This window comes from Lagenorhynchus albirostris, chromosome 7 (assembly GCF_949774975.1).
Source record: "Lagenorhynchus albirostris chromosome 7, mLagAlb1.1, whole genome shotgun sequence".
NCBI lineage: Eukaryota > Metazoa > Chordata > Mammalia > Artiodactyla > Delphinidae > Lagenorhynchus > Lagenorhynchus albirostris.
In genome coordinates this window covers 2,569,207-2,593,667 of record NC_083101.1, presented here as the reverse complement: position 1 = coordinate 2,593,667, position 24,461 = coordinate 2,569,207, and the positions used below count along the sequence as shown (strand labels likewise).

The 24,461-nt window shown below is 59.4% G+C and overlaps 1 protein-coding gene across 3 annotated transcripts in view; it reads left to right on the top strand.

The window, feature by feature from the left end:
* VAV2 (vav guanine nucleotide exchange factor 2) overlaps nucleotides 1-24,461 on the top strand; it is a 176,850-nt gene extending 152,389 nt beyond the window's left edge. Inside the window, exons 13-29 of one of the 3 annotated variants that reach the window (XM_060153934.1) lie at nucleotides 608-693; nucleotides 1,677-1,809; nucleotides 3,217-3,231; nucleotides 4,100-4,209; nucleotides 5,255-5,356; nucleotides 5,709-5,797; nucleotides 8,373-8,389; nucleotides 9,260-9,281; nucleotides 10,277-10,404; nucleotides 11,710-11,784; nucleotides 13,027-13,079; nucleotides 14,376-14,492; nucleotides 17,115-17,202; nucleotides 18,274-18,397; nucleotides 19,177-19,263; nucleotides 20,310-20,464; nucleotides 24,270-24,461. In XM_060153934.1, coding sequence (XP_060009917.1) covers nucleotides 608-693; nucleotides 1,677-1,809; nucleotides 3,217-3,231; nucleotides 4,100-4,209; nucleotides 5,255-5,356; nucleotides 5,709-5,797; nucleotides 8,373-8,389; nucleotides 9,260-9,281; nucleotides 10,277-10,404; nucleotides 11,710-11,784; nucleotides 13,027-13,079; nucleotides 14,376-14,492; nucleotides 17,115-17,202; nucleotides 18,274-18,397; nucleotides 19,177-19,263; nucleotides 20,310-20,464; nucleotides 24,270-24,317 — 1,449 coding nt within the window. In that variant the 3' untranslated portion in view covers nucleotides 24,318-24,461. The remainder of the gene's footprint in view (nucleotides 1-607; nucleotides 694-1,676; nucleotides 1,810-3,216; nucleotides 3,232-4,099; nucleotides 4,210-5,254; nucleotides 5,357-5,708; nucleotides 5,798-8,372; nucleotides 8,390-9,259; nucleotides 9,282-10,276; nucleotides 10,405-11,709; nucleotides 11,785-13,026; nucleotides 13,080-14,375; nucleotides 14,493-17,114; nucleotides 17,203-18,273; nucleotides 18,398-19,176; nucleotides 19,264-20,309; nucleotides 20,465-24,269) is intronic. The other 2 variants (XM_060153933.1, XM_060153935.1) reach the window with 2 other exon arrangements.

Genomic DNA, 24,461 nt, shown 5'->3' with positions numbered 1-24,461 from the left:
GTAGCGCCAGGGGGGCTGGCCTGATAGCGTTTTGCGGCATCCTCTCCTGCCTGTTCTGTCCGCATAGACCGCACAGGGAACGTGCCCAGAGACATCTCTCTGAATCAGAGCAGAGCAGAGATGCAAACCAGGCAGAAAACGAAAATGAAATTCTTGCAAACCAGAGAGGGGGTTCCACTCGAAGGCTCTTCCTGTGATAGATGAACCACTGGCAGGACCCCCGCGCGCTGCCCGCCCTCTCTCTGATAAGCGCCGTTTGTTCTCTGTTTAATTTGGTTTCTCGGGGTCAGGCGTCTGGCGTTTCCCACCAGGTTCCTGCTCTGGCTCCATGATGACAGTGGCCTGCTAACTGACCCACACCATCAATCGCCCTTTGTTGCTGCAGAGCTGGAGGGAGTCCTCAGCAGGGACTGCAGAGTCTGCAGGCCCAGTTCCTCCCTTCTGTCCTCGGCACCAGCCGGGAACCGGGGGGGGCTCGTCTCACATCGCTCCCGCCTTCGGTTTCAGCGGAAAACGGCCGCCCCAGACGCGTGCCCACCTGCGTTTCTCCCCACGTAGGGAACCTGCTCTGGCGCTGGGACTAACGGCCGTGCCCTTTCTTTCCCAGCAAGTGAAACTGGAGGAATTTGGGAGACCAAAGATCGATGGGGAGCTGAAGGTCCGGTCCATAGTGAACCACACCAAGCAAGACAGGTGAGCGGAGCGGGCGCTGGGCTGGGTGGCACCCGAGTCAGACACGCCGCTCCAGGGCACCCCGCTCCCCGGCGGGCCTGGAAACAGCTTCTCACGTGCACTTGGCTTTGGGTTGCGCCTTTTTAATTGCTTCCTTCCTTCCCGGTGAGAGCGACGGCCAGTGGCTGCCACGCCCGTGGGGCTGCCCTGCCTGCGGCCGGCACTGGACCGGCCGGGCTGGGGGACAGCCAGAGGCCCGGCCTGCGAGCGCACGGGCTCCTGGGAGCGGCCGTGTGAGCTGTTTGCCAAAGGACTGGGCGGGAGTGCGGGCGGGCGACGCGAAAGCTCCCGGGGAGCTGGCAGGGCCCCAGCTTGTTCAGTCCTCCACGCACACCTGCTGCGTCCAAGGCCTGGGGCCGTGGCCAGGTTCACAGAAGACGTGAGCCCTGCCCCACGCGGCTCCTAATCCCGTGGAGGATGGACGTGTAAATAGGCAGTGACCGGCAGAGGCCAGTGCTGTGGGGAAGGCCAGCGGGGGCAGGGGCGTGGAGGATCCAAGGCTGGGCTGAGGGGTCAGAGTCGGCCAGGTGGGCCAGGCCGGGGGAGGGCTCAGGCTCGGGGAGGGAGCAGCCCTCGCGCTGCCCACCCGGGCGCCCACAGCCGTCCCGCGGCCTCGGACCCCGCTGCGTTGGCTGCACTGTCGGGCCCCTACTGGCCGCACTGACGGGCCCCTGGTGGCCGCGCTGACGGGCCCCTGGTGGCCGCGCTGTCGGGCCCCTGTGGCCGCGCTGACGGGCCCCTGGTGGCCGCGCTGACGGGCCCCTGTGGCCGCGCTGACGGGCTCCTGGTGGCCGTGCTGTCGGGCCCCTGGTGGCCACGCTGACGGGCCCCTGTGGCCGCGCTGACGGGCCCCTGGTGGCCGTGCTGTCGGGCCCCTGGTGGCCGTGCTGTCGGGCCCCTGGTGGCCACGCTGACGGGCCCCTGTGGCCACGGTGTCGGGCCAGGTACCTGTTCCTGTTTGACAAGGCGGTCATTGTGTGCAAGAGGCGCGGCGACAGCTACGAGCTGAAGGAGATCATCGAGCTGCTTTTTCACAAGATGACCGACGACCCCATGAACAACAAGGATGTCAAGAAGGTGAGCCCCGGCTTCCCGGTGGTGACGGAGGGGCTTCTAAGGCTGGGCCGCCCGGTGCGGGGCAGGCACCGACCCCCCCGAGGGAGGAGTTGTGGGGTGGCTAGAGAAAGCGTGGTCAGGTGGGCTGGCCTCCACCCGCTCTGTGCTGGGCGCAGCACTACCCCCCCCCGGCCTTTTGTCTGAGTCTTTCCTGGCGGGGGTCGGAGGGGCACGATCCGGATCGCAGCCCCCCAGTGAGGACCCTGAGCTGAGGGGTGTGGCCCGAGGCCGCTGGTGAGAGCCCAGCCTTAGACCTTGGCCGCCTGGCGCATGTGGCCCCCTGCAGCAAGCAGGCCCTCCTGCCCCTCCCCTGCCCTCCCGCTTTGGAGGAGGGCACCGGGTGGGCCTTGCTGTGGCTCGTGGGGCTCTGATGTCCAGCCAGTGGGCTGTGGCTGCTGGGGGTGGGGCCATGGCTGGTGAGGGAGGGGCCATGGCTGCTGGGGGTGGGGCCATGGTTGGTGAGGGAGGGGCCATGACTGCTAGGGGTGGGTGGGACCATGGCTGCTGGGGGTGGGGCCATGACTGGTGAGGGAGGGGCCATGGCTGCTGGGGTGGGGCCATGGCTGCTGGGGTGAGACCATGGCTGGTGAGGGAGGGGCCATGACTGCTAGGGGTGGGGCCATGGCTGCTGGGGGTGGGGCCATGGCTGCTGGGGGTGGGGCCATGACTGGTGAGGGAGGGGCCATAGCTGCTGGGGGGGTGAGGCCATGGCTGCTGGGGGTGGGGCCATGGCTGCTGGGGTGGGGCCATGGCTGGTGAGGGAGGGGCCATGACTGCTAGGGGTGGGGCCATGGCTGCTGGAGGTGGGGCCATGGCTGGTGAGGGAGGGGCCATGACTGCTAGGGGTGGGGCCATGACTCCTGGGGTGGGGCCATGGCTGCTGGGGGTGAGGCCGTGGATGCTGTGGGTGGTGCGATGGATGCTGAGTTGGGGCTGCCGTGCTCTCTGGTTCAGTCCTGCTTCTGCACCCAGTGCTTGAGTACCTATGGTGTGCAGCCCTGGGCTGGGTGTGGGTGCGAGGAACCAAAGTGCTGAAAGAGGCTGGACTCCCGAGCTAACAGGTGGAATGCAGGTGCCACCTGGAAGAGCTGTTGGGGGTGACCTGCCTAGCCCTGATGTCCAAAACAGGCCACTGGGGCCCCAGAAGCAGTGACCTGAGGCCACCTCCCAGGCTCAGGGCTGAAGACGAAGCCCCCCAAGTTCCGCCCCGGCACCTACCCCTCTGGGAGGAAGGCCCTTGCCATGGTGGTCCCATCCTGGGGCACTTGGCAGTGGGCAGTGCTGGGTTGCGGCACCCACCGCGGGGCTGGGCCAGGCCTCTTGATGATCTCGTCTCCCCTTTTCCTTTCCTCTCCTCGCGCTTCCTAGTCTCACGGGAAAATGGTAAGCCCCTGGCGCTCACGTGCTCGCCACCTTCCTCACCTCCGGGCCCAATGCCAGCACTTCCTCCCTGAGTTGGGAGTAGGGTCTGGGGAGCCGGGTGGGCCTGAGCCGGGCTGGGTTCCCGGCGTTCTCCTCCTTCCTCCCCTCAGTGTCTGGATTAAGAGGAGACATGTACTTGTGATAACAGATTTGCCGGCTGCAAAGGGTGTCAAGTGAAACCCCCCTCCCGCCTGCCCCACCCACTCCCAGTCCCTGGACGTTAAGGACCTGGGTGGTTTCAGAGCCACTGGGGTTTGGCCTGTTCTCTCTCTGCCGCCCTTTGTCCTCTTTCTTCTTTCCCTCCCTCCTTCCCTCTTTTCCTTTTTCCCTCCACCTTTCCTAACACAGATGGGCTCAGACTTCCCAGACGCTTCTTCCTGGGCCCCTTGGAAGCCCCGAGCGATAGCCGGGCCTGGTGGTGGCTGAGGGGTGGGAAGGCTGGGCTGACTTTGCCGCAGCTCCCCAGGCCCATGGCCTCCTCTGCCTTTTTTGTTTTTTTCTGTTGTTCTAATTCAGACCAGTGAGCTTTTTTGGCATCACATTTAGGAAGTGAAAGTGGGTGGGCTGGCGTCCTGGAGGGGGCCCCAGGTGAACGCCTCAACGCGGGTCATTAGAAGTGGCCTGGGCTAAGCCAGCAGAGACCTCAGTTGAGGGCGCACCTCGGAGGGGGTCGGAGGTGGGTCCCAGGACATCTCGTTAGAGGCTGCGTACACTTACGCACACGTGTGCACGTACAGGCCCGGGCACGAGTGTGCCTGTGCATGTGCCCGTGCACCTGTGTGCACCTAGCCATGCCCGTTGCAAGCGTGTCCCCTGTCTCCTCCCACAGTGGTCCTACGGGTTCTATCTAATTCACCTTCAAGGCAAGCAAGGCTTCCAGTTTTTCTGCAAGACGGAAGACATGAAGAGGAAGTGGACGGAACAGCTTGAGATGGCCATGTGAGTCCGCCGTGGCAGCGGCGCGGGTGGGCGGCCACGTGGATCTTTCTCGCTCTTTAATCTACAGTGGCCAGAGGGCCCTCCCCCTGGGGCCGAGCCTCCCACGCTTGACCGGCAGGGCAGCGAGTGGCCAGGAATGGCCATGGTACCAGATGGGCTCACGGTGGCCCAGATCCCTGCGTCTTACAGGCCAGCGGGTCGTCACCTTTGGGGAAAAGCCCCAAAGCTGTTTTTCCATGAAATCTAGGAGGAGCCCCAGTTAGCCCAACAGAGAAAGGTGACCGTGGGGGTGCCTGGCCACATCAGACCTTGAGGCCAGGTGGCAGGTCCTGGGGGCCTCCGGGCAGGTGCACTCACCTCCCTGGCCTCTTCCTCCTGGTGAGATGCACATGAAGGGAGGGTCCAGGTTCTGGGATTATTGGGAATATCCAACGGGGTCCCGCGTGGGACACATCAGAATAGATGGCGGCCAGGCGGTGGGCCCCAAGGCTTTCTAGGGCTTGTAATTTTCTCCCCACCGTTCTCATGAAAATTTTCAAGCATTAGTCCAAGTTGAAAGAACGTCACAGTAAATGCCCGGCCTGCTCCGTTCACGTCTTGTGCTGTCCTCTGTCACATGCCGTCCCCCCAGCCCTGGTGCCGTCTGCTAGCGGACGTGTCGTAGTGAATTGCAGACATCAGTGCGAGTGAGGGTGCCCGTCATGAAGTCACGATTTGTTTAGATCTTTATATCTCAGGCTCGCACACAGTGACATCCTGGGTGCGGTTTGCTGAGTCACGACAAACGCTTGCATCGGCTCACACCCAAGCCCTGTCCAGATACAGCCCTTAACCATCACCCCAGAAGGTTCTCGAAAGCTCCCACTCGGACCCTTCATCCTCCCCGGGGTGCCAGGGCCCCTCGGGTCTGCCCGGGGGTCAGGGCAGATCCTGGCTGTGAGTCCTGGCCTCCTGACTCCCGGCCGCGTTCCGGAGCCCGGCTGGTTTGGCGGCTCCCGTTTCGGGGGGGCTGAGGGAACCTGGAGCCCGCTTTCCCTCCCATCAGGTCAAACATCAAGCCCGACAAAGCCACCGCCAACCAGCACAGCTTCCAGATGTACACGTTTGACAAGACCACCAACTGCAGAGCGTGCAGGATGTTCCTCAGGTGAGGCCCTCTCCCGGCCCCTGAGGGGGCCCGCTGCTGCCTCCCTCCTGTGCCCCCATCGCCGCCCAGCACCCCTAGGCCAGCGCTGTGCTGGGCCCCAGGGACCCGGGGAGACATCCCATCGTGTGGGAGGCAGCCGGCCCTCGGACGTTTGGGATCCAGCTGGGAGGGGAGGTGCCTGTCCCCGTGGGTGCCCAGGGCCCCCTGTGGGGATGGCAGAGCCAGGCTGCGCATCGGGGCGGGGGTCCTGGGCCCCAGGGCTTTGAGGGGTGATGCTCGGGGGAGCAGAAGGCAAGGTGGGTCTGGTGGTCCACCTCACCTCCTGCCCCTTCCCCCTCCCACCCCGGCGCAGAGGCACCTTCTACCAGGGTTACCTGTGCACCAAGTGTGGCGTCGGGGCACACAAGGAGTGCCTGGAGGTGACCCCTCCCTGCAAGATCAGTGAGTACCCATCCCCGCCCTCCCCGTGGGGCACGGGCCCTGGGGGCTGGTCCTCAGGGTCCCACGACACACCCCGAGCCGAGGGCCCCGTCATCCCTCGCAGCTGCCGGCTCTGGCGGTGTTCCCACATTCTCCGTTCCTGCCGTGGTGACCCCACGGGGCAGGGACCAGATGAGGAAACAGAGGCTCAGAGAGGGGAGGACGCCGGCCCCGGGTCACACTGTGTTAAAAGGCCCAGGCGGAGCGGGAGCGGGGATTCCGTGGCAAAGCCCTCCTCCTAACTGCATACTGGCTGGCTTCTCTCGGCCTCTTGGGCACCCCCTGCCGCGCTGCAGTTGTAAGCGTCTAGAATCTCCACCCCGCAGAGGGCACAGGACATTCCTGGCAGTTGCATGGAGGTTTCCGGTCACAGAGGAACACCTCACCCCTCGGTTCCCCCGCCCTGGAGAGGCCCGGCCCTCTTTAGCGACAGCCCTGTTTGTAGACGGTTCACATGCGTGCACGGCACCTACTGTGCTCCCCTTTGCCTCAGATGGGGGAAGCCTGAGGCTCCTGTCAATCATGTTGGTTTGGGGGAGGAGTTGGGGGAGGGCCCAGCCTAGAGCAGCTGGACTGGCCGCCGGAAAGCCTGAGATGGTTCTGAAAGGTTTCAAAGCCGCCACGGTCAGGGGCTGGCTGAGCTCTGGGTCCGGGCGTGGGGCACCCGCCAAGCACCACGCTGCTCGCCCTGCTTCACGGGGCCCAGATGCTCCCACATCCCCGTGAAATGGGGCTGTTCTGCTGACATCCACACTCAGGGGAGCTGCGCTCAGAGCAGGTTAACCACTCTCCAAGTAGACAGGGAAACATGCCGGGCCTGCTTGCTCCCCGAGACACCACCGCCCAGAGTAGGAGAGTTTGTTAATTCCTCATTTACTGTGACTGCTGGTCCAGTGCCCTGATCTGGGAGGAGGGTCCGACAGGTCAGCCCAGACCCCCTCGTCCCCACCAAGGCCCGCCCGATGCAGCCCACTCCGGCCCGGCAGAAGTTCAGTGACCCTGCCAGTCTCCTCCGGGCTAGAGGATGCTGCCGGCCCCGACTGGCCCCGACGCAGCTTTTCAGCTTCGCCCATGGCTACCGCCCTCTTGTGGCCATGTGTCCTTTGCGGCAAGCGACTGGACAGTTCATTTCTTCTGACATTTTTTTCCTGATCTTAAAAGTAACATACTTCTTTATCAAAAACTTAGAGGAAAAAAAAGAGGAGAAATGAAATAAAGAAGAAAATAATTATCACTTATGAACAGATTAAGAAATAACCAAAGGTGATATTCTGGTGTATTTCCTGTCAAGTTTTCTTTTCTTTTTTTTTTGGCGGTACGCGGGCCTCTCACTGTTGTGGCCTCTCCCATTGCGGAGCACAGGCTCCGGACGTGCAGGCTCAGCGGCCATGGCTCACGGGCCCAGCCGCTTCACGGCACATGGGATCCTCCCGGACCGGGGCACGAACCCGTGTCCCCTGCATCGGCAGGCGGACTCTCAACCCCTGCGCCACCAGGGAAGCCCAAGTTTTCTTATTTTTAAATAATCTTTCTGTTTCCTTTTCCCTGATTATTAAATACCCATTTCCCATAGAAGATATAGAGAAAAGTAAGGGAGATGAAAGCGATCCTGGTTTTTGTCACGCCAGGCAAAAACACCTGCCGTTAGCCATCACCTGCCTTCTCCCTTTTTTGCAATGCCCCCGCCCCTGTCCCCCATCTCTTTTTAGGTTTTTGTGTTTTTCATGATGTGTATAGTTGAGGCTTTACCAGTTAGGCAATTGCACATCTTTCGAAAGCTGAAGTCACCAGCACCCTCCCCGTGTCACTGAGAGCCCGTCGTGGGCACCTGGTTTTATTTTAAGGAGCGTGTGCTTCCCCCAAGGGCACGTGCCTGATGCCTGACGCCTGTAGCCTCTGTTCTGCAGGGTCTGTCGGATCCTATGTCTGCGCAAAGCAGGCTGCGACTGTGCGTGTGTTAGACGGTGTTGAAGTCACATCAGCCACACGTTAGCCCTTGTGGTGCTTGTTTTGTCTGGTGGTGGAGTGGCAGCTCAGCTTGTCAGATGGCCGGGGCCCCAGCCTGGAGCTGTGTCCTCCCCTTGGGTCGCCCCAGGGCAGGCAGAAAGAATCTTTAGAATGTTTGCCTTCCATCTGATGAGCTGAAGTGTCCCGTGTCCGAGGTGCTGACAAATAGAGTAGCACGACTACCACGTCTTCTGTCATTTGCCCATGGCAGGCATCACTAATCAATTGTGGAAACCTTCCCTTTGAGCCCAGGTTCTGTCCAGTGATCAGGCAGTTGCTGCCGTTGGAGCAGAGTTGGCTCATGCAGGAAAACCTGTTTGCCATTGGGTATGATACCCAGTGTGTGTTCTTCCGTGGGGCCCCTAAAACCAGAGCTCAGAAATCGCCATCAGAAATAGTCGAGAGATTTTCGCGGTCACCAAGCACGCGTGTCCGTAATCCAGGTCTGAAAGGAAGGGCCTTGGAGCTCACCTCGCTCGCACACGCAGGCGCGCCCAGCGGCTCTGACCCCGATGTGCTTCCTTTTCAGGTTCTCCTGCAGACCTGGTGAGTCCCCCAAACCATTCCCTTCCCACTGCCCTGCACGCTACGCCGCCCCATGCCTGGAGCCGGAAAGACCCAACCGTTCCGGCCCTCACGCTTCTGGGGCCAGGCCGGCTTGCAGAGCCCCTGTTGGTTACGAGGGGCCTTTGTTTTCCTTCGTGGTCGTCAGTAGAAATGGGTCCCTGTGCACGGCCTCCTGGGCGCTGATAGCTTTCCCCCGCCCGGCTGCCCACCCGTCCCACCTGCCCAGTGGCTTGCTGGTGGCTCTGGGTGCCCACCCAGCTCTGTGACAGGCGTCTGCCCACCTGCCCCCCATCCTGATAGACGTAGAGCCCTCTCTTCAGCTGACTTGGGGACGGAGTCACTGAATTCACTTATGGGTTGTGGACGTCGTTTCTCTCCCCAGCTGTGGGGGTCCAGTCAAATTAACCAGCACGTAACGGGCTCTTACTGGGCCCTGCGTGGGCTACAGAGATGCCCTCAAAGAGGAGGGAAGACAGAACATTTAGTGTATGCAGCAGGACACGTCCCGGACAGACGACAAACCCCAAGCTTTGAGCAGGGAGGCCCTGGGCTGGGGTGGTCAGGGCAGGCTTCCTGGAGGAGGTGGGAGTTACTGGTAAGGGATGGGAGGGGAAGAGGACGGATGTCCCAGGGCTGCGGAGGGGTACAAAGGTGGAGGGTGTAAGTAAGAATCGTGTCACACAGGGAACTAGGTTGTCACAATCACAAATGTCCGTGGGCGCTCAGGACGTGTCCCTGGCCCCCTCCCCACTTCTTGCCTTGACCCTTCCCTCTGGGTGTGGGGGGCAGGGGCTGTGCGATGCTTGGGCAGTCTTCCCTCCTCACTATCCTCTGTCCTTGCTCTCACAGGACACTTCTGGAGCGGGACCAGGTGAGTCTGTGGGACTTGGGTCTTCTCTGGTACCATCCTTGTCAGCGGTCACCCTGCGAGCCGAGCCTGGGCCTGGCCGCGGTGTCTGCCACCTGGCTCCGGGCTCCCAGGGTGTGTGCTGCCCTCCGGCCCCATCTCCCTCCCACCTCCACGGCCACTTCCCCTGGGAGCTTCCTTAGTTTTTGATGACGCAGCGCCAGGCACGGGGCCAGGGCCCAGCCTGCAGAGAGTCAGGGTCCCTCAGCCCAGTAGAAGCCCTGAGCTGCAGCCCGGAGACCCCGAGCAGAGCAGACTCTGGGACACTGCTGCTGTCGCTTTATCATTTTCTCCGTCCCCCCACGTCCCCCTTGCTCTGCGTTGGGTAGCAGGAGAACTGAAGGCACCAGGTATGAGGCAGCCCGAGCTGCGGACAGAGTCCAACCTAATCATGAAAACAGAAAACAAAAACCATGCTGCTGCCTCTGGGGCACCAGCTTCAGGAACCAGGCCTGGCAGACGCGGCCCCTGCAGGGCTGGGCCGGTCAGAGCAGGGCACGGTCTAGGAGAGGCCTACAAGTTTTGGGGGGGCTCAGGCGGGTCCCCCCCATCAGCCCAGGGCTGCCCCGGAGTGGCCGTGTGGCCTTGGCAGGTCGCTGACCCGGCCCCCACCTCTAACAGGATGGATGCCCCGTCTCCTACTCCATGTGCTGACTCTCAGTCACAGATTCGAAAGGTGTTTGGATGACGGCACAGAAAGCGCTCTTTAAAAATAAGTTGCCGTTACTGCAGTGATACCCTGAATCTGTTAATCTCATAAATAGTTTACTTATGATACGTAACAAAGGGACGTGGGGGCCTTACGGGAAGAATTTAGGGAGGGGCGATACAGGCCCATGGCCCGCTTCCAAGAGCCCTGAGAGGTCTGAGAAGGCCGGGGAGGTCAAGGTCAGCCTGGGGTGGGCTGCCACCAGGACGTAGCCACCGAGCCTCGCCCTCTCCTGCCCTGGCCTTCACAGGTCCCAAGATGGTGGCCGTGCAGAATTACCATGGCAACCCTGCTCCCCCCGGGAAGCCGGTGCTGACCTTCCAGACGGGTGATGTGATTGAGCTACTGAGAGGCGACCCTGAGTCTCAGTGGTGGGAGGTGGGTCCTGGACCTGGGAGGGTCTCGGGCCCCCGGCTACCCCCTCCCCTCTCCCCAGGGTAGCGGCAGAGGGTCCTGCATTTCCAGGCAGGGGTGGGTTTGGGGTGCGAGACCATCAGGGTCGAGAGGAGTGGGCTGTTAGCAGGGCCCGGGTCTTGGGGTGTTTGCCTTGAGGGGGTAGGGAGTGCAGCATCCCCTCACCGTAGAGATCGTCCTCCTGGCGTCCAAGCCCTTTCCCTGTCTGCCTCCTGCCTGGGTTATGTCCTGCACACACACACCCCAGGCCCCGCCCAGGCCATGCCGCGCCCACCCTGCTCCCCACCTGCCCCAGTTCAGGCCAGCACCACCTTGCTCAGCATTGGGGGTGCAGCATGACCGAGACCCGCCCACCGCCCTGCCCCAGGAGGCCCAAACACGGACACAGGTCCGTGATCACAGGTCTGTGATGGTTTACGGCTCTGAGCCATGAAACCTGCTCTTCTGATTATAAGGCCTGAGAAAGGGGAGCCATTGGTGCTGCCCTGAGATCGCCCCCGTCCACGGGGTCTATGTGGTACCGCAGGAAACTGGGGCACTTGCCCAGGCTGGGTGACCAGGGCGACCTGCTTAGAGCTGATGCTACAGTGCGTGTGTTCAAGTGTCCAAGTACTGTTACTGCCGTCGTCGTTGTTGTGTGGTGGTCCTTGTCAGCACGTACTTACTTACGAACTTATCGCACCAGACTCGGCCTCATGTAACTGGAGATTCAGGAGCTGAGAAGGTGTCTGCAGTACAGCGTCTGCCCCGCGCTGACCCCAGCCACCCAGTTCCCCTCCCTAGCTGTCGCCAGGGCCATCAGGTTTGGGTGGCCTTGCAGAGACACTTTGCTGATGTGAAAGTGGGGGCCGGGAAGGCCTTGGGAGGGTCTTCCAGGCAGAGCGAACGGAGAGAGTGAACAGTCGCCCCCCAGGCCCTCCCACGCTGTGCTGTGTTTTATCAGGTCCAGGTCCACACGCCCCTCACAGTTTGGGAAGGGCCGGTGTGGCTAAGAGGAAACGGCAGCCAGGAGAGGGGGCTCTGGTCCCAGCGCTGAGCAAAAGCCGTGTAACTTCTCTGGGCCTCAGCGTGTCCTCATCTGTGAAGTGAGGGCGCCCCAAACGGTGATGAGGTCAGCTGAGGTCACAGCAGGAAGGTGGTGCTGTGATGGGCTTCTCAGGGACTCCCCTCGTCTTCCTCAGGGCAGGCTCAGTGCACACTACAATCCCCCCTCCCCCCACCACTGGCCAGGCCAGGCCCCGCCGGCCCTGACCATCTGTCCTCTCCCAGGGTCGGTTGGTGCAAACCAGGAAGTCAGGTTACTTCCCTAGCTCGTCTGTGAAGCCCTGTCCAGTGGATGGAAGGGTGAGTACTTCCCGTGGAAGCTTCTGGAGCATGGTGGCCAGGGTGCCGTGGGTGCTGAGAGCTGCCTCCTCACTCAGGACGCCCCGGAGCTGGGATGAAGGGCCAACGGGCAGGGGATCCCTCCTCTTGGGAGGGCTTGGCTGTTTTAAAAACACTGAAATGGGCGTCTCTGCAGCAGGTGCAATGGACCAAAGACCAGCCGCCTTTCTCCACACTGGAGGGACTGTATAAGTCTTCTCCCTCGAACATAAGGACTCAGAGCTAGGATGTTATGATGTTTAGAAAAGAGGCAGTATGGCATTTCTTGCATCTGAGTTCTGTGGCGCAGATTCTGCTCCGTTACAAAAGGCATTGAGCTTGCATCACCCACACACACCCCAGAAAGAGCTAAAAGTGAGAGAGTGAAACTTCTCCCGAAGGAGCAGCAGGCAGGTGCCCGACCCCCTGGGAGCCCCGGTCCACCTACCGGGCCCTGCCCGGCCTCTGGCCCCACCGCCCAGCCTGTGCTTCTGTGCAGGCCATTGCCCAGTCGAAGGAGAAAGCATTTTAGGACAGGCTTTGCTGGCAGGTCGAAGGGACCAGACAGCAGAGGAAGAAAATGTCACTAACTCACTGGGTGGCCTGCGGGGGGGCAGGGGGTCCCTCAGGGTCCCTTCCCAACCCTGGCCCTCAGTTTCCCCATCTGCATGGTGAATGGGGTGGGGAAGGGACAGGTAGTCTAGGAGGCTCTTCCCAGCCTGTGGCCCAGTGAGGGGAGGCCAGGCCAGCGAGGGCGCAGCGCGGGGTCTGGAGAGCCGCGAGGTTTGCTGCAGACGCGGCTCTCCACCTGCAGAGCGCGCTGCTGCCGGCCCAATGCCTGTCCTTGGGGCTGCGGCCCGTCTGCTGCAGAGGACGCGAGGTATAGGGTGTGCTCCTGTCCACTGCTGAGCAGTCGTAGCCGCCTTCAGGTTGCTCTCTTTCCCCTTACACTGCACTGTTAGCTGGATGCTATATATTCATTCATTCGGTCAGTCAATCAATCATTCATTCGATCAGACCCACTGAGCATCTACTCAGACAGAGATGGTGAGTCCTGGCTGCTGCCCTCAGGGACCTCCCAGGCCAGTGGCTCTGGGCCTAAGTCCACAGACGTCCTGGTAGCCAGTGCTGGGCTCCCGGGGTCATTGATGATAGGACGTCGCTGGGCCCTGCTCTGTGGACAGTCCCTGGGGATACACCAACCCAAATGTTCTCTCCTGCCAGCCGCCCATCAGCCGGCCGCCGTCCCGGGATATGGACTACACCGCATACCCCTGGTGAGTGGATCAGCGGGGGCCCCAGGCTGCCTCTCGTGTCTCCAGGGCGGCTGAGCCGGGCTGCACGCCGCCCGCTTCTCCCCTTCTCCACTCTGAATCGCTGGGAGCCCGGGGGAGTCTTCTCTACCCCGAGGCCGCTGTTTCCCCGTCTATAAACAGATCATCAGGTTCTAACATTTGGGAGAACGAAGCCCTTTTTAAAATGTGATCTTACTTGAGCTTTGTCTAAAATACCAGTATATAGAAGGAGGTATATTTAAGGCCAAAATTATAATTGTATCTGCTCATACGGGCTTGATGAGAGCAGTGGGGCTGTTTGATGAATAAAACGTGGAGGTGACCCGGTAGGTACGAGTCTCAGATGCAGGTTGGCCTCAGGGCCAGCTTTTATCACTCTGCCGCCTGGCTCACCGGCTGCCTGGAAGAATGACTGCCCTTCAGTGACCGTGGCCCTGCAGAAGCTCGCCCTGTGGCAGCCCCAGAGCAGCGGGCCGCTCGACCCCGGGAGGGTCTGCCCTTGTGGTTTTCGGTTTGGGGTTGATCCCTGAAGCCAACCCGGGACCCCTGTGCCCAGTGGTGTGACATGCCTGCACCCTCGGTGCCCCTGGCCTCCCCGGCGCCACCCCATCTGGGTCTCTGAGACCCCTGGGTCTGTTCCAGTAAACTGTTCACCCTGCATTTGGGTCTAATGTGGAGGGTGGAGGACTTAAGCTGTGATTTTCACTTGATGGGGTAATGCACAGAACTTTAATTTTCTAATGAATCTGTTTACAAAAGTCCCAATTCAGCCCGACAGGGTGCAAATGGGGTCAGGCTTTGTTCTTGAGGTTGGGGGTTGGGGTGGGCTTCATTTCCATAGAGCTGGCGAGAAAAGCTTTCAGTCAGTGTGTCGGAAACCCACCCATGGAGATGCTGATGGTCTCCAGTATGTTAGGACACAAAACAAAACCCCACGTGAGCAGTTTGTGTTTATCGCTGCTTATTAAACAATGACAACTTGGAAAGGAAGTTTGATCTAATGCCTCGTTACCCTGAACGCCTCCTGCAGGCCCAAGGTTCTGGAGGGTGGAGGCCGCGGTGGAGTGCCTGGGGCCTGTTTGGGGTCCTCGTCTCTCCCCCAACCACCTTCCCGGTGCGGGCTGTGAGCCGGCACGCGGATGCCCCGCCCCGCGCGTCTCCTCCAGACCCCGCCCACTTCTCGCCCCTCCTCCTGGGGGCGTGGCCTCACGTCCCAAGAGGCTCTTCAGCCGATTAGAGACGTGTCAGTGAACAGCCCCGTTTCCTCCTCTGCTCCAGGTTTGCCGGCAACATGGAACGGCAGCAGACCGACAACCTGCTCAAATCCCACGCCAGCGGGACCTACCTAATCAGGGAGCGGCCGGCGGAGGCCGAGCGCTTTGCCATAAGCATCAAGTACGTGGAGGCTGGGGCTCAGAGAGACCCTCCCCTCATGCCGTTCTGAGCCAAGGAGCCCACATCCCCTCCGGATTCTGGGCTTGTTGGGTGTGGCCTTGGGATGCGTTGCCCACGCCAGGGCACTTTGGAGATGCAAGGGCGTCAGCGGGTCTGCACAATGCACCTGGCCCGGGACAAGCGTGAGTGATCCCGCCTGCCGTCGGCCTTGCCCGAAGCCGCCCCGTGGGCTTGGTCCGGCGTTTTTCAGGTGGCGGGGACCAGAGGAGCTCAGGGATGGGGACAGGCCTGTGGTGAGAGGTCGGGGACTTCCAGCGGCCCCGCAGGTGGCCTTGGAGAACACGGACAGTCACGCTGCTGCCAGCTCGGGGCTCCAGCCCGTGGCCTTTGGGCTGGGGTCACCCTGCTCAGACTCTGCCCCCTTGTGGGTCTTCTGTCTCCTCTTCAAGAGACAGAATCTGATTGGTCGTTGGTCACCATCGGCATAGGACACACACTGGACAGGAGTCTCAGGCCGGTGAATAGAGGGTTCTTGTTTGCCGTGACCTTGATGGGGTCAAGAGCCCCCAGCAGGGTGACCTGTATCCAGGGAAGGCCCCCTCGGGTCTGCTGGGTGGGTGCTGGGTGGGGGGTGGGGCAGGCCCAGCGACCGGGCCACCGGACAGCCACAGAGTCACCGCCTGGGTGCTTCTGGTATCGAGTCACAGAAGCCAACGCGAGGGAGCAGAGAGGCCCTATCGGTAGGAGATGCAGGAGCGCCTCTGGCCATTAGGGGCAGACGGGAGCCGGGCTCAGTGGGCCGCACCCAGGTCCTGAGCACGCAGCCCACTCCCATCTTTCCATCTCAGCTTTTGTTCTCCCGCCACCTGCATCAGCTTCCTCTGCATCTGTGCCCAGTGGGGGCCGAGGGCATGAGCGCCCCAGCAGCAGGGTGCGGGTCCCGGCCTGAGCACGTGCTGCTGGCCAGCGTGCCTGTGCGTGTGCACGTGCGTGAACGTATCCCCATCCCCTGCTTGCATTACTGGGAGGCTGCAGGTGGTCATGCCCTGGTCATCCAGGACAGGGTCCCACTGTACAGAACGGCTGTTGGAGGACCCCTGGGGTGGGAAAGCTGGAGGGGTCGGGATCTGGGCAGCTAGGAGGAGCCAGAACTGAGGACGAGACCCCCACCCAGGTGGACAAACTGCCACGGTCCCCACGGGCTTTCCAAGAGGCCCCACTAATGTCTGGGCCTGAAACAAATGCACTGGCTTTTCTAAAATACAAAAACCGAAGGACACCTGCAGCCTTGAAAGTGACAGACGTCTAGTGAATGTCAGCTGGACACAACAACCTGGGTCGCCTGGTACATAGGACTTGCTCTCAAGCAGAGATCAGCCGTACCCGCCGTGGGTGGTGGGAGCATCGTAAGGTGTGTGACCCAGTGCAGGTGGGGCCTCCCGCAGTGAGAGTCTCAGTAGGGCCCTGGGAGATGAGTGGCGTGTGAGGCGTGCTGGCAGGCCTGTGGCAGAGGCTGGGGCAGCACCCAGCAGTGAAGTGGCAGAGACGTGTCTCGCCTGATAGGAATTCGTGGAGCACCTTCGGGGTGCCTGGCCTGCAGGATTCTGGAGTGGGGCTCAGACGGGTCTTGTCCAAGGAGCTGGGGTGGGGCTGCGCACACTCAGCTCACTTTGAATCCAGGAGAAACAGAGTGGTGGGTGTTCTCCAAGGCCCCACGGGAGAGGAGGCTGGCCAGCTGGGCGTTTGCTTATATAACAGCTGTTTATTCCATTAACTGGTTTCCGGATGTTAAACCAACCTTGCATTCCTGGAGTGTCCCATTTGGTCGTGGTGTAAAGGCCTCTTTATACGTTGGTGTGTAGAGATGTGCATATGGAGGGAGTGCGTTGAGGATTCGTGCCTCCGTCGTCATAGGGGACGTTGGCGTGTCGTTTTCTTTACTTGTGATGTCGTTGTGTGGCTTTGTGATTCGGAGGCCAGGGGTGCGCGCTCTCCAATGAGGCCACATTTGAACTGAGACCTGGACACAAGGCAGGGTCGTGAGGGTGGCAGGAGGGTGAGCGTTCTGGGCTGAGGGGACAGCCAGTGCCAGGGCATGGCAGGCTTGTGCCTGGCGTGTCTCAGGAAGAGCTCCTCCGGCCAGCTGGGGTGAGGGTGCAGAGGAGGAGAACCTTAGGAGCTGGTGTCACAGCTGGGGTGAGGGTGCTCCCTTCGGGCCTCACAGGCCAAGGTCAGACCTCTGACTTACAAACCATGCTGTGAAAGCCTCACCAGGTGATGGGGGAATGGGGAGGGGGACGTCCCCAGTGCAGAGAACAGGCGGAATCCGGGGCAGGACATCACAGCGGCGCTGGATGGAGGAGAGATGGGGAGCTTCGGGACCTGAGGCCTTGGCTGACCCGGGAGTTTGGGCTTCAGACGGGTGGCCTGCTGGATGGATAGACAAGCGGTAGGAGACAGGCCCCGGCCGGGGCGGGGAGAGAGGTTGCAGCCGTAGGAGCAGGAGGTGGGGGCCGAGGGCCGGGGTCTTCGCTCAGCAAACATACAATAAGCCTGGACCCCTGGGGGGCCGGGGGCCGTGTGGCTCGCGCAGTGACCGGCGCTCCCGTGTGCTCTGCCCAGATTCAACGACGAGGTGAAACACATCAAGGTGGTGGAGAAGGACAGCTGGGTGCACATCACCGAAGCCAAGAAATTTGAAAGCCTCTCAGTATGTGATCCCGCAGCTCCCGCCGGCCCGTCCCCGAGGCGGGAGGAGGGCCCAGGTCCCCCACCGCAGCCGCACCGAGGAGGAGGGCCCCCTGCACCCACTCCTGCGGGCCCAGCAGGAGTCCCCAGCAGGGGTCCCCCTCTCCCCGGGGAGGAGAGTCTTCCCAGTGTGGGAAAGATCCAGGGAAACTGGATCGTAGGGCACCTTGGGACAGGGAGGGCCTCGTCGCAGGCCCCCGAGTCAGGCTTCTGTCCCCCAGACCCCGTGGCGGACACAGTAGGGCCACCAGCATCACGCAGCCCATCCGCTTCCAACGCCCCTACCCCCAGCTGTCCCAGCCCAGCCAGAAAGCCGCGAGAGGCATAGTCCTTCTTAAAATGATTTTAAAGTTGGACCTGGTGTTTCTTTGCTAAATTACACGTGCACGGAGAACATCTAACTGGAGCATTTGAGCTCTTAGACTGCCCACTGCGGCTGCAGAAACACACCCAGTAAAACAGAGAGTATCCATGATCTGCCCCCAGACCCGATGCTCTCGTCTCAGGGTGAGCCCCCACCGCCTCTCAGGAGAGCCTAGGTGTGGTCTATAGGTTCCTTTTTCAAACAAAGCCCCTGGCCACACTGGACCCAGCTCTCAGTTTACCTCTCAACACAGTGAATGCTCACCAGGGGCGCCGCCCTCTTCCTGCCCCAGTGTAGCCACGTGGCGTTCGGTCACGTGGATACGCTGGGATTTTCCCGAGGCGCTTCCCTGGTGTTGGACGTGTGGGCGTTTCGAGTTTTTCTCCATTACGAAGAGTGTTGCAGGGAGCGTTTGTGTCCATCCATCCCGGCCTTCTTCCCTGACTCTTCCCTTAGAAACTTTTGGGAGAGAAATTGCAGGATCAAAAGTTTGCGATACCACCCTGCCCCCAGTTTGGGTGCTAGGAGGGGCAGCGAGGAGGAGGGGTGTTTTCGGGGGTCAAGGAGATGAGTCCCCTGTGAGAACCTGGGGAGGTGGGAGAGGGAGGGCAGGGCGTCTGGGAGGACTGCCTGGAGGCGGAGGTAGCAGTGAGTGTGTGCGTCTTGCAGGAGTTGGTAGAGTACTACCAGTGCCACTCGCTCAAGGAGAGCTTCAAGCAGCTGGACACCACGCTCAAGTACCCCTACAAGTCACGGGAACGCGTGGCCTCTAGGGCCTCCAGCCGGTCCCCAGGTAACGCCCGTGCGCGGAAGGCTTCCGGTGGGCTGCACTGACCTCGGCCAGGAGCCCCTTCCCTATTCCCACCCCGGGGAGCAGTGGCCCAGGCCCCCCGGCCCTTCACCAGCGCCCTCCTGAGCCAGGGTACCAGGCGGCCCCATGTGACAGGTGGGGGGCGCCAGCTATGAACTGCTGCTCCGATCGATACCTCTGCCTGGAGGTCAGAGTGGGGAGGGAACAGGGCAGGTCCCTTCTGTCCTCAAATCCGTCCCTGTACCCCAGCATCCCCCCCGCCCCGCCCAGGGACCCCAGCTACGAGGGAGCCAGAGCCAGTACCTCTGTTTGCAGATGGGGCTCCATAGCGCAGATGGGGGCCAGCTGGGGGCAGGGGCAGGCTGGGCCCAGAGTGTTTGGCATCCGGCCCAGGGCTCTGTCTCGGAGCCAGCCACCCCACTTCCTCCAGCTGCAGGGGCCCGCAGGACCTCGGGTCCCACCGGGGCAGAGCAGGCCAGGAGAGGAACGACGGGCCTTTAGTGAGCACCTACTGTGTGCCGGGCGAGGGGCTGTGATCTGCACGAGTAGTTTCCTGTATCCTCGCGTGAGCCCGCCCACTGGGAGGAGGTGGCCCAGGAAACAGGTGCAGGAGGTGGAGCGAGGGCCCCCGCGCCGTCCCGCTGCCCTCCTGGTGCCCTGGGCGGGGCCTGGGCCCCCTCCCCGCCGCCTGGGACCGCGCCTGGGACGGCGTGTGGATGCTCCCCGGCGCCCCTTTCACAGTCTCTCTCGCCTCTTTGCAGCTTCCTGCGCTTCCTACAACTTTTCTTTTCTCAGTCCTCAGGGCTTCAGCCTTGCTTCTCAGGGCTCCTCCGTGCCCTTCTGGCCAGGTACCGCTGCTGCTCGGGGCGTGGGGGGCCCGGCCTGCCGCCAGCTGCCTGGCGGGCCACGGCCCCGGCCTGAAAGTGTCCGCAGCTGCCCGCAGCCTGGGCGGGGCGGGGCGGGGGTGTGCAGAGGGGAGCGGCGGGGGGCGGGGCGGGGGGGTGGGGCTGCCGCGGCTCCTGCAGACACAGTCCGGCCTGGCGCTGCCCTCACCCCTGCCATGCTCACCCCCACGACCCCTCTCCAGCTCATCAGCCACTGTCCCCCGTTGCTCCCCGGGAGCTTTGCGTCTGGCAGCAGCAAACAGCTGGGCGACCCCCTCGGGGTGAAGGTGGGAGCAGACCCGGGGCGGGCCCCACTCGGCGACACTAAGGAGGACCTGTGGGGCTTGGGTGCAGGGGGACAGGTCTCGACTGGCCTTGATCGCACGGCCCTCTACTGCCAGAGGCAGAGCCCTCCCCAGCAGCCACACGTGCTGCCCCTCCCGTCACGGGCCATTGTCATCTGTCCGTCAGGACTCCTGGGTCCCGGGCCAAGCTGGTCCAACCGGCTCTCTGGTTTCGTTTGGGCTCTGGAGTTGGGGACACGAGGGAAGTCGGGCAGCAGTGCCCTGGGGTCCAATTCCAGGCACTTTGTCAGACTGCAGGCTGGGAGCTGGGCAGCGGGCACTCAGCTGTCCACGGGCCATGTGATGCCCAGGCCCTGGGCACACGGGGGAAGGCCCCGAGGGAAGTGTGACAGAGCACCGACACCCGCTCGTATCCCCGCGGGCACGCTCGCCGCCCGTGACGGCCCCCAGTGGGGCGGTGAGGCTCTGACTTAATCACGGTGGAGCTCAGGTGGGCCACGTGCCCACAGGTTGGGGCGCCCACAGAGGAGCGAGGGGCCCTGGGATTGGAGCCTGGTCTGTCCCACCAGAGCCTTTCCGCTCCATGGGCTCCTCTGTGGGCACAGGGCTGGGCCCCGGGGGAGAGACCCAGCTCGGCCCGAAGGACCCTCAGCCCTGGCGGCCCCGCCCGGCAGCTGTGTGACGCCGCCCGTCTCCCCCCAGCAGTGTTTACGCCCCGCGTCATCGGCACGGCCGTGGCCAGGTACAACTTCGCTGCCCGGGACCTGCGGGAGCTCTCGCTGCGAGAAGGCGACGTGGTGAAGATCTACAGCCGCATCGGTGGGGACCAGGGCTGGTGGAAGGGCGAGACCAACGGCCGGGTGAGTGGGACCGGCCCCGGGTCCTGGGCCCCACGGGGGCTCCGCCTCCCCGTGGTGCTCGGGAAGGTGGGGCTCCGGCAGGCTGGCACCGCAGCACCACCTTGCCCCGACCCTGTGCCCTCTGACTGTGCCCAGGAGGTTGGGTGTCCCCAGGTTCCGTGAGCCAGGGTCACAGTGAGGAAGCGACTTCCTGGCTCAGATCTGGACCCCGGCCTGTGTGACGCTGTTTCTGTGCTTGGTCCTATTCTACGGTCCGTCGTGGAAACGGCAGGGGACAGATGTTGGGTGCAGTCTTTAAGTCCCTTGCACGTACCCAACCCTCTTTGCAGGCCGGGAGGCTGCAGGACTGAGAGTAGGGCTGGGATGTCCCCACGGGGCTCCTGCCATCCCATAAGACCCCGTTTATACCTTGGTGAGATGGGAGGGGACACACAGTGTCCCCAGCTAGCCTGCGATTCTGAAACCCCATGGCTCCTTATCCTGGTACCCTGTCTGGACCCCCTGGCTTTGACCAGTTCCATTGGCAGTCACCCGACAGGGTGCCTGGGCTCCACAAAGCACTGATTAGGAAACATCCAGTTTTTGCAGGGGCTGCAGCTTCCCACAGTCTTGGCTCCCGTCACTTACCATTCCGTTGCCGGGTGGAAGGAACTGGTCTGCCTCTGCCTTGGAGGCCCTTGGGTCTGATCCTTTTGCCATCTGACAGCCCTTCAGAAGTGTGAGGCCTCTGAGTCCTAGGCAGTCCACCTAGAGGGCTGGGACTGCTAGCTCTCAAAAGTGCCAAGAGGCGCCTGGAGCTGGGCCCTCACCCCAGTCACGATGTCAGCCAGTTTCCCAGGTGATTTCGATGCAGAGTTCAGTTTTAGAACCACTGGTTTGGAGTGTTGCTAGAGATTCCTGTTGTTGATACTTTAACCCTGTTAGGAAATGTCGCAGTTCTTCTTGCTGTGAAGTCTGCTTTACCTGCTGTTTGCGAGACACCAGCTTTTTGAGGGGATTAGTGTTTTGCATGGCGTACTTTCTTCTTTCTTGTATTACTTTCAGCTTTGCTGTATTCTTATATTTAAGATAGTTAGATGATAAAATCTTACTGTAAATGGACTTTTACAAGCCAGTCTGATCTGACAGTCTTGACCTTTTGATTAGTATAGGTAGTCCATTTACATTTAATGTAATTACTGAGATATTTAGATTTAAATGCATTATCTGTTTATCTGTTTATTTTCTATTTTTCACATCTATTCCTTCTTTGTTGTCCTTTCTTTCTGACTTTCGGATTAATTAATTTTTCTATTCCACTTCTCACCCCCCTTGCTTCGTTTGTTAGTTACACATTCTTTTCCTGTTACTTAAGTGGTTACCTTAGAGGTTCAATGTACACTTTGATTTCTGACAGACCACCTTAAATTATTAGTACTTTCACCACTTACCAGACAATGCAAGGACCTGACGCCCTTTGACTGTATTCATTTTCCTTCCAACTTTTGGGCAGGTGTTGTCATGTTTCTTAATTTGACATTTTTTAACCCCATAAGACATTATTTTTGTTTTAAGCAGTTAATTTTCATCTAGACTTACCTCTTTTCCTTTCCCAGGGTTCCTCGTTTCTTCCTGCATTGTTACACACACAATCAAAACCAAATTCCTGGTGCCTGAAGTTCCCTCTTAGTATGATTTTTAGTGCAAGTCTGCTACTTATAGATTCTCAGTTTTTGTTGGATCTGAACGCATCTTTCTTTCACTTTCTTTTTTAAATGTTTTCATTATAAAATATTTGTAATTTATTTTGATATAATTTCAAATTTAAAGAAAAGTTGCAGTCCTACAAAAACTCCCATATGCCCAAATTTACCAATTAAGAATGGTTTGTTTGTTTGGTTTCTCATTTGCATTCTCTCTCTCTCTCTCTCTCTCTCTCTGTAAGTGTGTGTGTGTGTACACTTATTTTTCTCTAAACCATTTGGAAATCAGTTGCAGAAATCATAGTGCTTTACTCTTAAAGAACCGTAGTGTGTATTTCTTAAGATCAAGGACATTTCCCTTTGCTATAATTATCTACTCCCCAGTCTGTATTCAGATTTCACAACTGTCCCAATAGTGTCTTCTCTAGTTATTTTCCCCGGTCCTAGATCATGAATTGCATTTACTTGGCATGACCCTCAACTCTCTTTAATCTGGGACAGTTCTTCAGCTTTTCTCTGTCTTACGTGACTTTGACAGTGTGGAGAGTATGGGCCAGTTATTTTTGTAGACTACCCCTCAATTTAGGTTTCTTTGATATTTCTTCGTGATTAGACTGAGGTTGTATTTTTTGGTGGGAACACCACGATGGGGATGTTTTCTCTTTTTCAGTGGCTGTAGGGTCCTTTCAAGAAGTTTATCGTTTGCCCCATTATTGTGACATTAACTCTGATCACTTGGTTAAGGTGGTGTCTGACAAGTTTCTCCACTCTGAATTTACTGTAATTGATAAGTTATGTGCAGGGTAATACTTTGAAATCAGATAAACAGGCTCTTCCTCATCAACCTTTCACCTACTAGTTTTATCATTCATTGATGAATTTTGCCTATTCAGTTATTTCTATCATGGTGGAGAATAGTGGTTTTCTATCTTTTTTTATACACTTATTAGTGGGAGTTCTACTGGAAGGAAGAGCTTTCTCTTCTCTGCTTGGTCACTTTCCCCCAGCAATCAGTCATCTCTCCAATGAGACCTGCTTCCTTTTTGTGAGCCATTTTATTGAGTTCATTTTTGAAGGGTATTTTTTACTGGGTTTAGAAGTCTAGGCTGGCAGATCTTTTATTTCAGCACTTCGAGGATGTCATTCCATAGTCACCAGGCTTCCATCATTTCTGTAGAAAAAGTCCATCAGCGTTCTTATGGTGATTCCTTTGGAGGAAGTGTCTGCACGACTCCCCACTGGGCTCCATGGGAAAAAAGTCTTTGTTTTTCATCAGTTTTACTATACTGTGCCTATGTATGGTTTTCTCTGTATTCATTCTGTATGAGATTTGCAGAGATTTTTTTGAATGTGTGGTTTGATGTCCTACATCAGTTTTGGAAATTTCTTCAGATAGTGTATCTGCTCCGTTTTCTCTCTTTTCTCCTGGGGATCTGTTCACATGGATGGTAGATCTTGTTCACCATGGCCCACAGAATATTTTTACTGTTTTATGTGTGTTTCATCCATTTTCTCTGGTTTTCCATCTCATTACTTTTTATTGACTTCTCTTCCAGTTTATTAGTCTTCTTTTCTGCTTTGTCTAATCTGCTCTGAACTTCAGTCATTACATTTTTCAGTTTTAGGATTTCCATTTGATTTCTGATTTCAGTTCTCTGGACAATTTTCTGCTTTTTCATCAGTTTTCTGAAGCAGACAGGTTAGAGCCACTTACGTTTCCTGATGGATGACCCAATACCTGGATGACCTGTAGACTGGTTTCTGCTGTCTGCATTTTCTCTTAGTTTCTGTCACTTGTTCCTGATTAAATGCCGAGCTTGCATATAAAAGACCATAGAGGCCCTGGATGATGTTATTTTCCTCCAGAGAGGATTTAATTTTTTGCTGCCGGGCAGTTAGCTGGCGGGCAGGTCGCCTTGAACCGCTCTGGGCTGGTGCATTTCAGGGTCACCCCTGCTCCTGGGCCTCGGCTCCGCTAGGCTCTCTGCCTCTTCTCCAGGGCCTCTCTTGGGGGGTGGGCCTTTCTTAGGACGCCAGCCTCTTAAAGAATCGCCCACCTCCACAGACCTCCACTTGCCCTCACCCTTCACACACTCTTAACGTGAGTCTGTCGTCTTTCTCAGATTGGCTGGTTTCCTTCAACGTACGTAGAAGAAGAGGGCATCCAGTGACAGCAAGAACGCGGACAGGACTCGCCGATTTTCTTGGAAGAGTCGCTCCGGTGCTGAAGCCTGTCTCCAGCTCTGAGACTCAGAGGGGAAATGCCCGCCAACCTTCCAGTCTTCAACAGCCCGTGGGGATGGGGAGGGTGTTGA